This window comes from Amphibalanus amphitrite, unplaced genomic scaffold (genome assembly GCF_019059575.1).
Source record: "Amphibalanus amphitrite isolate SeventyFive unplaced genomic scaffold, NRLGWU_Aamphi_draft 000071F_arrow, whole genome shotgun sequence".
Classification (NCBI taxonomy): domain Eukaryota; kingdom Metazoa; phylum Arthropoda; class Thecostraca; order Balanomorpha; family Balanidae; genus Amphibalanus; species Amphibalanus amphitrite.
The window spans coordinates 95,001-110,239 of record NW_024881567.1 but is presented as its reverse complement, the minus strand read 5'-3'; the positions used below and the strand labels follow the sequence as shown (position 1 = coordinate 110,239).

Below are 15,239 nucleotides of genomic sequence, written 5' to 3'. Positions count from 1 at the left end.
TGTGCTGTGTAACCCGTCTCAATATATATGTTACAGGCAAATAATGAATACATTATTTGTCTATTACTACTCAACATGCCAAAATATTGCATTATTTTATATCATTGCCCAACTTGCAAAAGACACCACCACCAGCAAACACCACCACCAAAAACAAAAATAGTCAACAGGTAGGTACCAGCTGATCTAGCCATGTTGTGTCATGCGCCTTTGAAAAACTTAAGTAGTCAAAGTTGAATAAGCGCCCCAAACTTAGCCATTCGTGCATGAAACGTGTGCAAATTCTGGTTGAGCATGTTAATAAAACTGAAACTAACAGTTGGTATAAGGCAGCTGCCGGACATTGGTTACGTGACCACATTTTCCGTTTGACCTTGAGTTGGCACCAGATTTTGTCGACAGATGTGGCGCAGCTTATTTTACTGCATCATTTTAGATACTTAATATTTAGACGTGTGGTGGTAAATGACACCGTGCAAATAATATTGATTCATCGGCGACATACATAGTTACCATTGAAACCTGAATAACATCAATAAAATACAATTAAACTATTAACACTCTTCCATTGATTTTATTGTGTTTGCAGGCATAGGTAGAAAGTAGAAACTGAAGAGCTGAGCCTGCAGCTTACAGTTGTTCTATACAGTAGCGGCGGAACACCTTCAATTAAGGGGGGGGGGGCACTGCCGACTTTCGGTCCGATTCTTTCCATGCAACGCCCATAGCGCTAATGTTAAAATGCCAAAAGCAAAGGGGGGCACGGTGCCCCGGTGCCCTCCCCGTTCCGCCGCCTATGCATACCTACGCCCCGGCCGCGAGTGGGTGGGTACGACTCCCTCGCCCTAATTGAGCTAGCCTCGCGGGAAAAACAAGCATGTGTGCCGTTACGGGACCGGGGACGCAGCGATTGATGCACGGTTTAAAAGTCTCAGGTCAACTGGTGGCCTCTGAGGGTCAGGTCAAGTGCCCCGAGGGCCAAAATACGATTTTGGGTTTTGAGAAATAACTTTGCCAAAAAACGGCACAGAGTCGCGATTTTAGTACCATCATGTTTGTCATGCTCCGGTGCGTCAAATGCTACACTTTTGTTTGGGTGGGGTCAACATAAGGTGTTCACATCGGGTCAAAGTCAGGTCAGAGGCACTCAGGTCACGAAGTTGGTCGGAGGAGGTTATATCGTATATCATTCGATTCGGTAGGTCTTCCCGAGTCTATTGGCGACTTTTGCGACTTGCCAGTTCAATTTTATCAGGAGTTATTGACGAAAAAAACTTGACCTTTGTGACGTCATAAATGACGTCACGCTAGGTTAAAGATGCAAAAGTGAAGCATCGCACATCGCAAGAATTGCATGAAATTGCGATTCCATGTGTTTGAGCTAGGTTTAGATCATTCTCGACGTCAAAATTACAGTTTCCATATTTTTCCCATTGACTTGTAATGGTGACGTCACGCGATCGGCCTGACCTCATGTGACCTCTAGGAGAAATCCCAGATATACAAGTTTTGAGACTTGTAGAGGATACTAGGTCCTGTAAGTATCATCTCGCTGTGACAGCTCCTCTGGCACCGAGGGCATTGCGAAGTTTCGGTATTTTGGGACTGTTGCAGAGGTTCACTTGTGACGTCATAAGTCAGTGATCTGACCTGAGACGGAAATGCAATTGGTTTCCAAAGATGCGTATGGAAGCAAAGATAAGGTGTGCCAAATAGCAGCCCTCTGGCTGTAAGGTGTTTTGAGCTATCGCCAAAAGTCGTGAGTGGAGCGCTACTGACTCCTCCGGTCGGCCGCCGGGGGATAGGAGGCGTGCAGGGTATCGGAAAACCACCTGGTACTTTGCGAATTTTGCCGATAAAAATGCGTTTCTTATGCCGACTTATAGCCAAAAGACTACTGAATCTCAAACCAGTCGTATCCTTGCACTAAATGGCTTGGTTTAGACACGATAGGTCTGAAAATAAAAGGTCCCATGTATTCTCTATGGGCGCCGAGAGGCCGTTGGCACCAGAGTTTCGGGAAGTGCCCTCGCCACAACCGCACGTGCAGATTTGGTCACGTGACCAAGCGCATTTGCCGCCACTGTATTTATATACACTGTGGATATACCTATACCACAGTGTATATAAATACAGTGGCAGCAAATGCGCTTGGTCACGTGACCAAATCTTCACGTGCGGTTGTGGCCGACTCGCCGACTTCAATTTTCGTGTCATCTGTCATTGTACGTTTTTTGATACATTTGCAACGGCGTGCACCTAAGAAATCAGAGGTAAGTAGGTATTCTTCTAATGAATATGTTGCATAAGAGAAATATATGCAGTCCAACCGATTGATTCGGTTTCGGTATTTTCCAATGATTTTTGTTTGTATTTGGTTTGGTATCAGTGTTCGGATTTTCTGTGATTGACATCACTAATGCATAGTGCATACTATGCGAACGTAGCCAATGGAAAGACAAATGGTGCTGGGCGATGGCCATTGATCAATATTTCTCACTGCCAATGGGTGATACAGTGATACTGATAGCACGCAGCTCCTGCTGGATATGACAGGGGCGGCGCTGACCTTTTGAAAGTAGGTGGGCACTTGGCAAGGTTAAGTACCTAAACGTAGCGAAAACTAAGATGAAAAGTAAAAATCGCACGCTGATTAGCAGGCTATTAGATAGTTTTTCGTGTAAGAATCACCATGCACAAAAAAAAAAAACAGTTCGGCATAGCTGTTAGCGTAATTACGGGACGAAATTCTCAATTTCCAGCAGTAAAAGAGCGTCATCTATAGGAGCAATGCCCTAACTATAGCTTTTACATTGCTGCCGCCAGGGGGTTAAATCCCCTTACTTGGAATCTAGTTTAAGTCAAAAATATGCATATTAGCCGTATATGAAGATAACTTGGGACTGATTGTTAACCCTATTCCGGGCGGGGGGCCTTTAAGGCTTTCAGGTTTTTCTTGTGCCATTGCCAAACGCCGCAAGACTGAAAGCTCATACTCGGTGACTTTTTCTAAACATTCATTGCGCACATTTTGACAAAAAAAAGTTGCCGGGTCAGGTCAGGTCAGGTCACCAGAGGCGGTTTGCTGACCGCACCTCAGAAAAGTTTGCAATAATGCCAGAGCTAGAGTTTTTGACTGATCGATTTCTTCTCTTCAGGTTTTAGTAAAGGTACCAGTATGTGCAATTTGCATATCTCAGAATTTTTATATCTGTGACCTGAGGTCAGGCCAGACTCGTGACCTTTACATTGCAAGCCTATGGGAAAATATTGAAACGCCTCCTGCTTCGTGTAAACGAGTCAAAACCACCCAATTCTTTCTGTATTATGGAAGACTATCTCATCGGTGATGATCCTGAAGCCGCTTATTGACAGGGGCACCGGGAAAGGTCATCTGAGGTCATGCGACGTCATAAATCGTTTTCTGTCAATAAATCACGACGTGATGGTGCTAAAGACTTGTAAGTGGTATCAAACTGCTCGCCTGGTCAAGGCGCGTCGTTTGGTATGCAGCATGACCATACCCCACGACCCCATTGGTGAATGACCTGACCTTGACCTCAGGTCAAATTTCAAATTGACCTGTGAAGGTCACCGCATACCTATTTCGCATCGCCTCGACGAGAGCAACAAAAAATGTATTAATTTCATGTCTCTATGTTTCTTAGTTTAAAAGTTATATAAGTAACTAATTCCAAAACATTTCATCGTTGATGACCTCTGGTGACCTCAATATTGACCTGACCCGAAAATGTTTTATGTAAAAGTTGTAGATCTTTAAACGACCTATCAAACGCCGTTTGCCGTTAGTCGCTCCGATGTGTAGTTTTTTGAGATCTGAAGGGGGGCCGAAAAGGCCCCCCTCCACCCAGAATCAAACCTTTCAGAGCCCGCCCGGAATAGGGTTAAGTTGCATGCTCACGGTGGGCTGTGATCAATTTATCTATATACATGTCTTATCTGATCGATGAAAGAATACAGGAATCCGTTGTCATTCGAGTGTGTTTCATAATCGCTCTTCCGACTTTGACGAATATCGACAGTGCCGTAACAAAATTGGTGTTTCAGGTACAGACCGCAACTGCAGTTCTTTTGCAACCTATTGCTTAATCAGATGAATACTTGTCATAGATTTATTGGACGTACGACATTGGCGTGCGAACGTAGGGGCCAAAAACGTGTGTCTACGACAGACTTCTTTTTTAGAGAAAGGAACCGCTAAAGCAGGAATCGATCCACCGACCTTTCGCTTACCACACCGAGACTCTAACCACTCGGCTACGACGACACATGGAATAACCATTAGCTATATACAATTGGAAAAATTCTCAACTCAAATCTAGCCTCAATGCATGCATTGTCGCGTCGGATGGCTATGACGTCGCACTAGAGATGTCGCTAGTTGGTGGGCCGATTCGTGTAATACACTTGGCGAATACGCTTCCCGAGTCTATGGCCTCCTGGATAGTTGGAATTGTTTTCAGGCAACATGCTTCTTTAATATGATATATAAGTCAATCAGAAGCAGACATGTGCTTGGATCCGGAAAAATGGATCGGAGATCCGATCCCATGGATCCCGATCCGAGATCCATTCAGATCATAGATCCAACCCCTCAATTTTGTCGAGAGATCTACTGGGATCATAGATCTGACTCTTCAATTTTGTCGCTAGATCCACTCGGATCATAGATCTGGCTCCCCAATTTTGTCGTGAGATCCATTGGGATCATAGCTCATAGGTGCTCAAAATGTGAACAACTTTCTTTCATAAGAAGTTATGAATACCAAAGTATGGTTAGAAACAAACAATCTTATACAAAGGCCATATTAGTAAAAGCATCCAGTTACATTATACAGAATACAAAATAAAGGAGGCTCATGACGGACACAACTTGAGAGAATTGAGTGACATGAAGATTGTTCACAGTTCACATACCAACAGAAAAGTTTGCATTAACAATTAACATAGAGGTAAGTCAAAGTAATGACTAATGAACAATAGGGGAAGTTGGGGGAACGCCGAATACTTTTTTTCTGACGCCCGTAGCACGCAAGGTAGACAACGTAAGCTATTCTTGTTGGCGTCATTCCAGAGGCCAGTCTTTTACCTTTCAAACATACCAGGCGCATTTGATGAATTCGCATACCGTTAAGCGCACAAACTAAAAATATCAAAGAAGTGACTTTTTCGGCGTTGCCCCGGACTGCGGGGAAAGCCGAAAATGGGAGAAATGATCTACGGGAATGCCGAAATTGATGTTTTGCTATTTTATCTCAAATTTTATCCAGAATTCGTCAAAGCTGACACGCGTTTTAAGAGCTTGAGGACACTTGGTGCACACTGGAAGTTATAATTGTGTGATATAATAAGAAAAGGCCAGGTAAATCATTCCTTATGGTAACGTAACAGGCCGTTGTGTCGGTTAAAAGTGTAATTTGTGTGACTAAAAATACGCGTTGCTATTCTACAGCGGTAAAGTTCACGTAGCGTGCTTTAACGCGCGTAATTGCACGTTTTCGGCATTACCCCAGCCAGCCATACTTTCATTTGCAGGCCCATAACTTTTCAACGTGCTGTATAAATTTCAAATAGGCAGCACACTTATGCAAAGACGTGCTGAAGATTACTTGACCGAATTGGCCAGACAAACGGTAGCATAATGAGGAGGAAATGCAGCTTCGAAGACGCATGTAGTACAAAGGAAACGTACCTTGAAAACGCTCTTGGCGCCCTCACAGCCGAAGTATTCCGAATGACGACTGGTAACAAACATGCGATAATTGGTAGTCACTTAAGCTTCAGAGCATCACTGACAGGTGGCATCCATGTCGTACGGTTTTCGAAATATCTCGAATTTCGGCTTTGCCCCAACTCCGGCATTGCCCCAACTTCCCCTACATAACTAGGTACCTACCACATCACAATTTATGTTAGAATCTACATAATGATATTTATAAGACAATCTTGCATTAGACAACCATGAGGCTTTCCAGTTTCCAGCTACCAAAATTGATTGATAAACAATAAAAGATGATACTGACACATGTGGCTTGGTTAGGTAAAGGTATTTCAATCTATTGAAAGAATTATTGAAAAAATAAACTGAGATATAAACAAAAGTATAAAAATATTCAACAGCCTGCGGAAACGATGGTGATGGGAAGCGAAATATCAATTGTAATGGCCTTGGATATTTACCGTAAAATGATTATTCAGTATCTAAATAGAATTCGTGACGTCATTTCAAATAACAAATGAGCTAGGCGTTCTACCTTCGAGTATAATGAAAATAAATAAAAAATAAAACTGGATTTTCAAAAGTCTGGAGTTCTTTTTAAAAGAATGTTCATTTTTTCTGCCTCACATAATTTTACGATACGATTGTTTGTGAATATCATCTTTGAAGCGTTGAATTTAATGACGTAAACGTAAGCTGAAACGGTATTACATGAGCCTGAGCGGTGTGAGCCTTGCATCTTTATTTTATTCACTTTTCAAAAGAATAATAATATCTTACGTCATTAGTTTAAAGGGCCTATTACGGGGAATCTTTTGGAATCATTACGGTTTTTGTCAAATTAAGATTTTTCATTGGTCAAACGATAATGACGTAATAAAACCATATTACCAAAACGTGAGCTATGAATTTCGTTTGTCTTTTTTTTGGGAGGCTCTCTCATAACAAAAGCACAGCATGGCGCCACACGTGTAGGTAATCTGAAGAAGTTGATGCCATTTTTGAACTTGTAATTTTATTAGGAAAGTATTAGAGATTGGTTGCTATTCTTACTAAATCGAAATTGAGTTGCACATACTAATAGCTCATACGAACATTCTGGATTGGGATTTCATACCTGGCAGAAGTGGATTGCTGGATTATTTTGAACAAAACTGACCTATTTGGCTTCCAGGTTTGATTTCCTAACATCTGTCCATAGGCGGCAGAACAGGGGGGGGGGGTGGCACCAGGGTACAGTGCCCCCATAGATTTTGGCATTTTAACATTAGCCCTACTGGCGTTGCATGGAAAGAATGGGACCAAAATGAAAATCTGCAGTGCCCTGCCAGTGGCGGATCCAGGGGAGGGCAAAATGGGCATTTGCCCTCCCCAAAGCTAAATCATGTGGGCAAGACTGTCCTTTTGCCCCTCCCAAAGCATATAGAGATGATAGAATTGAATACGGCGTCGAGGACTAATCTGGACGAAAAGCATGGGACTTTCGGTGACGACCATTCCGAAGAAAGGAGCTGGACGCTCGCTGCTGATGATTTATGCCAGAATGCTGTTAATAGATCGAACTCCCTGAACTGATTGCATGTAGATAGTGTGGCGTTGTAAAGTCGTTTGGTCATCTCGGTGCTCAAGGACAGCGGAAATCCGGATAGAGGGTGCAGGGGTTTCAGCTCCAGACCCAGGGAAAACATTGGAGTGCAAACATAGCTTTTTGCACCCTCCAAAAGCCGTATAAGAGGCCTGTCACACCACCAAATACATTGTATCCTAAAAACCAGTGATCGGGAAACGAACGATCATGTGGGATCACCGATCATCAGACGTCCAGTTGTTGGTCAGGAGCGCCCTATGCTGGTCTTTGGGGCCCTCACCGGCTAGGAGTGTCCCGAACCGCGTTTGGTGCCCCATGACGGCATCTGAGGACCCCACGGAGACTCCAGGGGTTACGCTGCCTCTGAGGGCCCCCACGGCGGTCTCTGAGGGCCCTCGTGACACGGTCCTAGACCCATCTCAGGTCTGAGTGCCCATTGGGCTTTAGACGGCCCACGACGGCCTCTGAGGGCCCAACACAACCAGGCTGCAGGGGCTATGCTGCCATTTGAGGAACCTGTGACGGTCTCTTGATGGCCCTAACGATGGACTCTGATGTCCTTACCACAGCCTCTGAGGGCCTTGCAAAGATACCTGAGGGCCCAGAGCCTATGAAGACCGTCATGATAGCCAAGGATCTTCATGATGACCTCTGATGGTCCTCTTGAAGGCTTCTAAGGGCCCTCACAAGTCACAACTATTTCCACAGTGATTCCACCCGAGACGGTCCCTGAGGGCCCTCACGACGACCTCTATCATCTAGGTATAGGCCCTCACGACGACCTCTAGGACCCAATGCAAGTTTCAAATGCCCACGCTGGCGTCTGAGGGCCCCACGACGGCCTCTGATCTGGCCTCAACGCAGGCAGACTGCAGGGGTCATGCTGACCTCTGAGAGTCCTGTAACGAAGGCTCCAAGGGCCCACGCTGGCCTATGAAGAACCCTACGACGGCCTCTGGAGGGCCTTAACGCAGGCAGGGGACATGCTGGCCTCGGGGCCCCGCGAAGATTTCAGATTCAGAGGCCCTTCACAACGACCTTTGAGGGCTTTACAAAGGTCTCTGAGGGCTTACGCAGGCTCGTGGGATTCCACACTGATTGTCAGGTCCCATGTAGGCTTGTTGAGACACTGTATCCGCTCCTGGTGCCCCTTCGCCGGCCTCTCAGAGTCTCAACACCGGAACTTCTTGGCCCTACACCGGCTTTTAGGACCATTACATCGATCTTGGTACCCACGACCCATCAAATATGTGTCCAAGCGGCTTCTAAGAATCCCCATGCATGTTCCACGGACATGAAGCCGAATTTTTGGGCGCACACGCGAGCTCTTGGGGCCCCATGCACACTCCAGGGAGCTACCTGCCTCCAAGAGCCTCACACATACTTTTGGGGCCCTAACGCTTGCCCCTGAAGGCCCCACTCAGACTCCTACCCTTTCCTCCACACCGGTTCTTTAGGCTTAACATCAGCTCCTTTGGCCTCTATCCCGGTTTTTGAGGGCCTCCATACAGGCTTTTTGGGTCCGATGCCGGTCTTTGAGAACTTTTCAGACTCTCGAGCCTACGCTGCTTTCTGAAACCCTTCAGCACCTTCTGAGGAACCGACCCTGGTCGGGGACTCATTCAATCTGAGAAGTCGTGAAGGCTTCTGGAGGAGCCTCCATTGAGTCATTCAGTTTCCAGAGGTTTTTTAACGGTCTTGTAACAGCGGACCCTTATGGCAGGGGCGGATCCAGCTGATCCGTTTGGGGAGGGCAAAAGTTTCCGACCTATCCGACGACCCCTATCCGCCCCCGCACTGGGAGGAGTGTAAGATAAATTTTGGATGGGGATGCAAAATTTTCTCAAGGGGCCCCACTGAAGGTTTTGGGCCCCTTTACTTTTTCAAGCTGTCAATCATCGATTTATGAAAACCAAAAGTTAAGGAAACAATCCATACAGGAAGTTATCCAAAATGTTTGCATATTTCAGTGAACCTAACAAAATCACAGCATACCTAAATAAGTGAAATGCAACAAGTTTTTTTACTGGGTGATTTTTCTTATGCTAACCACCACCCGCAAGCCTCAAACCACTTTTCTCTGGATCCGCAGTGGACCTTTGAGAGCCATAAGGGTCCGCTGTTACAAGACCGTTAAAAAACCTCTGGAAACTGAATGACTCAATGGAGGCTCCTCCAGAAGCCTTCACGACTTCTCAGATTGAATGAGTCCCCGACCAGGGTCGGTTCCTCAGAAGGTGCTGAAGGGTTTCAGAAAGCAGCGTAGGCTCGAGAGTCTGAAAAGTTCTCAAAGACCGGCATCGGACCCAAAAAGCCTGTATGGAGGCCCTCAAAAACCGGGATAGAGGCCAAAGGAGCTGATGTTAAGCCTAAAGAACCGGTGTGGAGGAAAGGGTAGGAGTCTGAGTGGGGCCTTCAGGGGCAAGCGTTAGGGCCCCAAAAGTATGTGTGAGGCTCTTGGAGGCAGGTAGCTCCCTGGAGTGTGCATGGGGCCCCAAGAGCTCGCGTGTGCGCCCAAAAATTCGGCTTCATGTCCGTGGAACATGCATGGGGATTCTTAGAAGCCGCTTGGACACATATTTGATGGGTCGTGGGTACCAAGATCGATGTAATGGTCCTAAAAGCCGGTGTAGGGCCAAGAAGTTCCGGTGTTGAGACTCTGAGAGGCCGGCGAAGGGGCACCAGGAGCGGATACAGTGTCTCAACAAGCCTACATGGGACCTGACAATCAGTGTGGAATCCCACGAGCCTGCGTAAGCCCTCAGAGACCTTTGTAAAGCCCTCAAAGGTCGTTGTGAAGGGCCTCTGAATCTGAAATCTTCGCGGGGCCCCGAGGCCAGCATGTCCCCTGCCTGCGTTAAGGCCCTCCAGAGGCCGTCGTAGGGTTCTTCATAGGCCAGCGTGGGCCCTTGGAGCCTTCGTTACAGGACTCTCAGAGGTCAGCATGACCCCTGCAGTCTGCCTGCGTTGAGGCCAGATCAGAGGCCGTCGTGGGGCCCTCAGACGCCAGCGTGGGCATTTGAAACTTGCATTGGGTCCTAGAGGTCGTCGTGAGGGCCTATACCTAGATGATAGAGGTCGTCGTGAGGGCCCTCAGGGACCGTCTCGGGTGGAATCACTGTGGAAATAGTTGTGACTTGTGAGGGCCCTTAGAAGCCTTCAAGAGGACCATCAGAGGTCATCATGAAGATCCTTGGCTATCATGACGGTCTTCATAGGCTCTGGGCCCTCAGGTATCTTTGCAAGGCCCTCAGAGGCTGTGGTAAGGACATCAGAGTCCATCGTTAGGGCCATCAAGAGACCGTCACAGGTTCCTCAAATGGCAGCATAGCCCCTGCAGCCTGGTTGTGTTGGGCCCTCAGAGGCCGTCGTGGGCCGTCTAAAGCCCAATGGGCACTCAGACCTGAGATGGGTCTAGGACCGTGTCACGAGGGCCCTCAGAGACCGCCGTGGGGGCCCTCAGAGGCAGCGTAACCCCTGGAGTCTCCGTGGGGTCCTCAGATGCCGTCATGGGGCACCAAACGCGGTTCGGGACACTCCTAGCCGGTGAGGGCCCCAAAGACCAGCATAGGGCGCTCCTGACCAACAACTGGACGTCTGATGATCGGTGATCCCACATGATCGTTCGTTTCCCGATCACTGGTTTTTAGGATACAATGTATTTGGTGGTGTGACAGGCCTCTTATACGGCTTTTGGAGGGTGCAAAAAGCTATGTTTGCACTCCAATGTTTTCCCTGGGTCTGGAGCTGAAACCCCTGCACCCTCTATCCGGATTTCCGCTGTCCTTGAGCACCGAGATGACCAAACGACTTTACAACGCCACACTATCTACATGCAATCAGTTCAGGGAGTTCGATCTATTAACAGCATTCTGGCATAAATCATCAGCAGCGAGCGTCCAGCTCCTTTCTTCGGAATGGTCGTCACCGAAAGTCCCATGCTTTTCGTCCAGATTAGTCCTCGACGCCGTATTCAATTCTATCATCTCTATATGCTTTGGGAGGGGCAAAAGGACAGTCTTGCCCACATGATTTAGCTTTGGGGAGGGCAAATGCCCATTTTGCCCTCCCCTGGATCCGCCACTGCCTTATGGCTCTCAAAGGTCCACTGCGGATCCAGAGAAAAGTGGTTTGAGGCTTGCGGGTGGTGGTTAGCATAAGAAAAATCACCCAGTAAAAAAACTTGTTGCATTTCACTTATTTAGGTATGCTGTGATTTTGTTAGGTTCACTGAAATATGCAAACATTTTGGATAACTTCCTGTATGGATTGTTTCCTTAACTTTTGGTTTTCATAAATCGATGATTGACAGCTTGAAAAAGTAAAGGGGCCCAAAACCTTCAGTGGGGCCCCTTGAGAAAACTTTGCATCCCCATCCAAAATTTATCTTACACTCCTCCCAGTGCGGGGGCGGATAGGGGTCGTCGGATAGGTCGGAAACTTTTGCCCTCCCCAAACGGATCAGCTGGATCCGCCCCTGTGCCCTGCTGCCACTGCATCTGTCTGTACTGTTTGTTCATTGAATTAAAGTGGCTGTAGCTTGTTGATAAGATTGTCATCAGTGCTGTCATGAAAAAGTTACAATTGGTCACAAAAAGTAGCAATATGCATGTTCTTGGTTTATTTTAAATGTAGTACAAACGTTGTTTATTTAAATTCAAATTTAATGATGATACCTAATGATTAGGGTAAGGTGCCTAATTAGCGACCCCCTTAATTTGAACCGTCATTGCTCACGCTCTGTGGGTGCCACTGTATTACTGGCTTGATTTTCGGAGAGATCGTTCATTTTCCTATTAAAATATAATCATTTTCTGCCCCAATATTCACTAACTTATTTGTAGTGAGCATTTTGGCAGACCATTGCAAAAAACGCTAATAGGGAACTCTTCCCGATTAGCGACCGGGGAGGGTCGCTAATAAGTCTTTGGGTTTCCCCATATTAAAAATGGCAAAAAATGCGACGCCTGAAAAGATGAAATATGATCTCAAAAAGGTAACCTATGCGCAAAGCACTCAATCACTCGAACATGCACGTTTATCCAACACATTTACGTAAGTAAAAACTGATCACGTGATGCACTGAAGGCGAAAAGAAGGCGGAAACCCAAATTTTGCGGGTTATCTCGTATGATATTTGAGGTCCGCGCTGAATTCGGCACCCCTGCAGTCGGTGACGACATTTGGCATCCCCTGCCACACATTGCAAGCTTCAGCAACACCTCATTTTCATTTCTCCTTTTTCCCCTTTCTTTCTCTTCTTGAGCTATTTGCGACCATGTCAGGCGCAAATAGGAAATATGAGTTGCAACACATTTTTAATCGCCATGCTGTGCACAGTTGAGCGATTCACTATGGGAAAACGGCAATCAATTGAAAAAGGAATGTCGATTCAGAATAAAAAAGGTGCATCAACCTAATGTGCATCGCTTTTCATCAGAGAGGGCCCAAACACACACTTTTTGGATAAGAAAATCGTCATTTTTATTTAAACTCACCTGAAACGTCCCACCAGAAACATCGACGACCGGAAAATAATTTAATTTGATAACCAAAGTATGGCTGACCTTTTGACGATGTTTTTACCCCGTTTTCTCCTGCCAGTTTTTCTGTAGGGAGGTAGGTCGCAAATCGGAAAGGGTCGCTAATTAGGCACCTTACCCTACAAGTGGTCTTAACCAATAACCATGTCCACAAGTGATAATTCTCAATTGTATTGCACTGTAAGGTGTACAATTATGTAGGATAAGGGTTTCATTGGCTACATGTTGTCGTGAGATCCATACAGATCATAGGTCCTCCACAAATTTTTGCCCGCTGGATCCACAGAGATCATAGATCCGACCCCTAAATTTTGTCGAGAGATCCATTCGGATCATAGATCCAACCCCTGAATTTTGTCGAGAGATCCACTCGGATCATAGATCCAACCCCTCTATTTTGTCGAGAGATCCACTGAGATCATAGATCCAGCTCTCGGATCCAAGCACATGTCTGATCAGAAGGGATTCAATTCAAAGCTTCCAACAAAACGACGTACAAGAGTACGAAAACCTCCAGATGAACTTGAAAAGGGCCTTGAAACATAGCCAAGTAGTGCTCCATTTGTTTGTTTACAATAATTGTAGTGCTGATGTATTTTTTAGGACTCTAACGGTCGGCTTATAAAAAATGAAACGTTTTTACAAAATTTGTAAGGCAAGTAATATTTATCTGAAAGAACTAAAATATTCAAAAGCCAAACACTATGAAATATAGGAATCGGAACGAAAAAGTCACCCAAAAATCCAGCCTAATCACCGGCTCCTAAAACTGCGACAAAATCGGCACTTTTCCCCGCAACTCGTTGTCCAGACGTAAATATGCAGGGCTGGAAGGTGGTGCGAGGCCAGACCCACTGCCACGCCACGCCCACTGTGGATTGAGGTGATGTGACCGGTGAGGAGGTACGCTCTGCGGTCTGCGCTCCCCTACGTACCGTCCGTCGTCGGTGCGGCAGGAGCTGGAAACTCCGGCCGGCAGACCGGGCCAGCCGGGCGGCACCACCGTCTGCTCCTCCTGGTGGCGCTCCAACAGGTCACCAGTCGGATGGGCGGCGCGCACGGCCTCCTCAGCACCGCCTGCAGCAAGGCAGACACACCGCTGGCGTCACACACAGACACATACAGACAGACATGACCGGTTCGTATCATTTGCCTATGTAAAAATCAAAACGTCTGTACGTAACGCGTCAGTTCCCTTAGGCGGGCTGTTGCGAGGCGACGGTGCGGACTGCGGGGGTGAAATTTTCGCTCCGAGCCGGACGAGTGCAACCATTTGTCGTATTAAATTTTGGTGGGGGTGCACTCGGTGGTTTGCACGTGGCGGGGCGCATCTTTGCCGCATTTTGGGCCGCGGCCGGCGCCGAGCAGACAGCACGTGCTTTGGGCTCAGATTCTTCGCTTGCAAAACTGAGCGAAATCTGAGTCTGCAGGTCACTGACCTTTGGCAATGAACACCGGCGCAGGGCACCGCCGGCCTAGGAAAGTCGCCAAATTTATTCTTGCAATACCTCAGCCGCTACTTGGCCGATTGCAATTAAACTTGGTTTATTACGCTGCGCGTAATGCTGTCCCTCTAGTTTGCCTATATAAAAATCAAAACGTCGGTACGCATGTATGTATGTATGTAACACGTCAGTTCCCTTTGGCGGGCGCCGGGCTGTTGCGAGGCGACGGTGCGGACTGCGGGGGTGAAACTTTGGCGCCAAGTCGGACGAGTGCAACCATTTGTCGTATTAAATTTTGGTGGGGGTGCACTCGGTGGTTTGCACGTGGCGGGTACCTCTTTGCGGCATTTTGGGCCGCGGCCGGCGCCGATCAGAGAGCACGTGCTTTGAGCTCAGTTTCTTCGCTTGCAAAACTGAGTGAAATCAAAGCCGGGAGGTCATTGGCCTTTGGCAATGAACACCGGCGCAGGGCACCGCCGCACAGTGTGGCCAAACGCCAGATTAGCGCGAATTTAATCAAAAAACAAATTTCGGAATTTTGACTTTTTATAGTTTATACCCATCAGTTGATAGGAAATTGTCCAAAGTATGTCAATATCACAATACTTTGGTTCAATGTCTTCCTTTCGGTGTCCAAAAAGCTAGCTAAAGTGGACATACGCAATGCCGGTCCCGGCTGTGCTGAAATCGTCGAAAATCCGCGTCACGTTTACAACACATTTTGGCGTAATTGTCGGAGAGGTTTGGAAATAAATGGAGTGGCATATGGCTACTGAGCCTATATTTGATAGTATACCTACCCGAATTCTATAGGTGTCCTTGGACTAACCGATGAGTTATGCTCATTTTAAAATTACCTTTTCAGACATCCCCTGAAAACACTGTCCATCGTAAAAACGTAGAGATATAAGAAAATGGCCAAA

At 46.7% G+C, this 15,239-nt stretch overlaps 1 protein-coding gene across 1 annotated transcript in view; it reads right to left on the bottom strand.

The window, feature by feature from the left end:
• LOC122379085 (serine proteinase stubble-like) overlaps positions 1-15,239 on the bottom strand; it is a 233,830-nt gene that overhangs the window by 184,657 nt on the left and 33,934 nt on the right. The window contains exon 2 of the mRNA XM_043361016.1: positions 13,807-13,948. Within this exon, the coding sequence (XP_043216951.1) occupies positions 13,807-13,948 (142 nt within the window). The remainder of the gene's footprint in view (positions 1-13,806; positions 13,949-15,239) is intronic.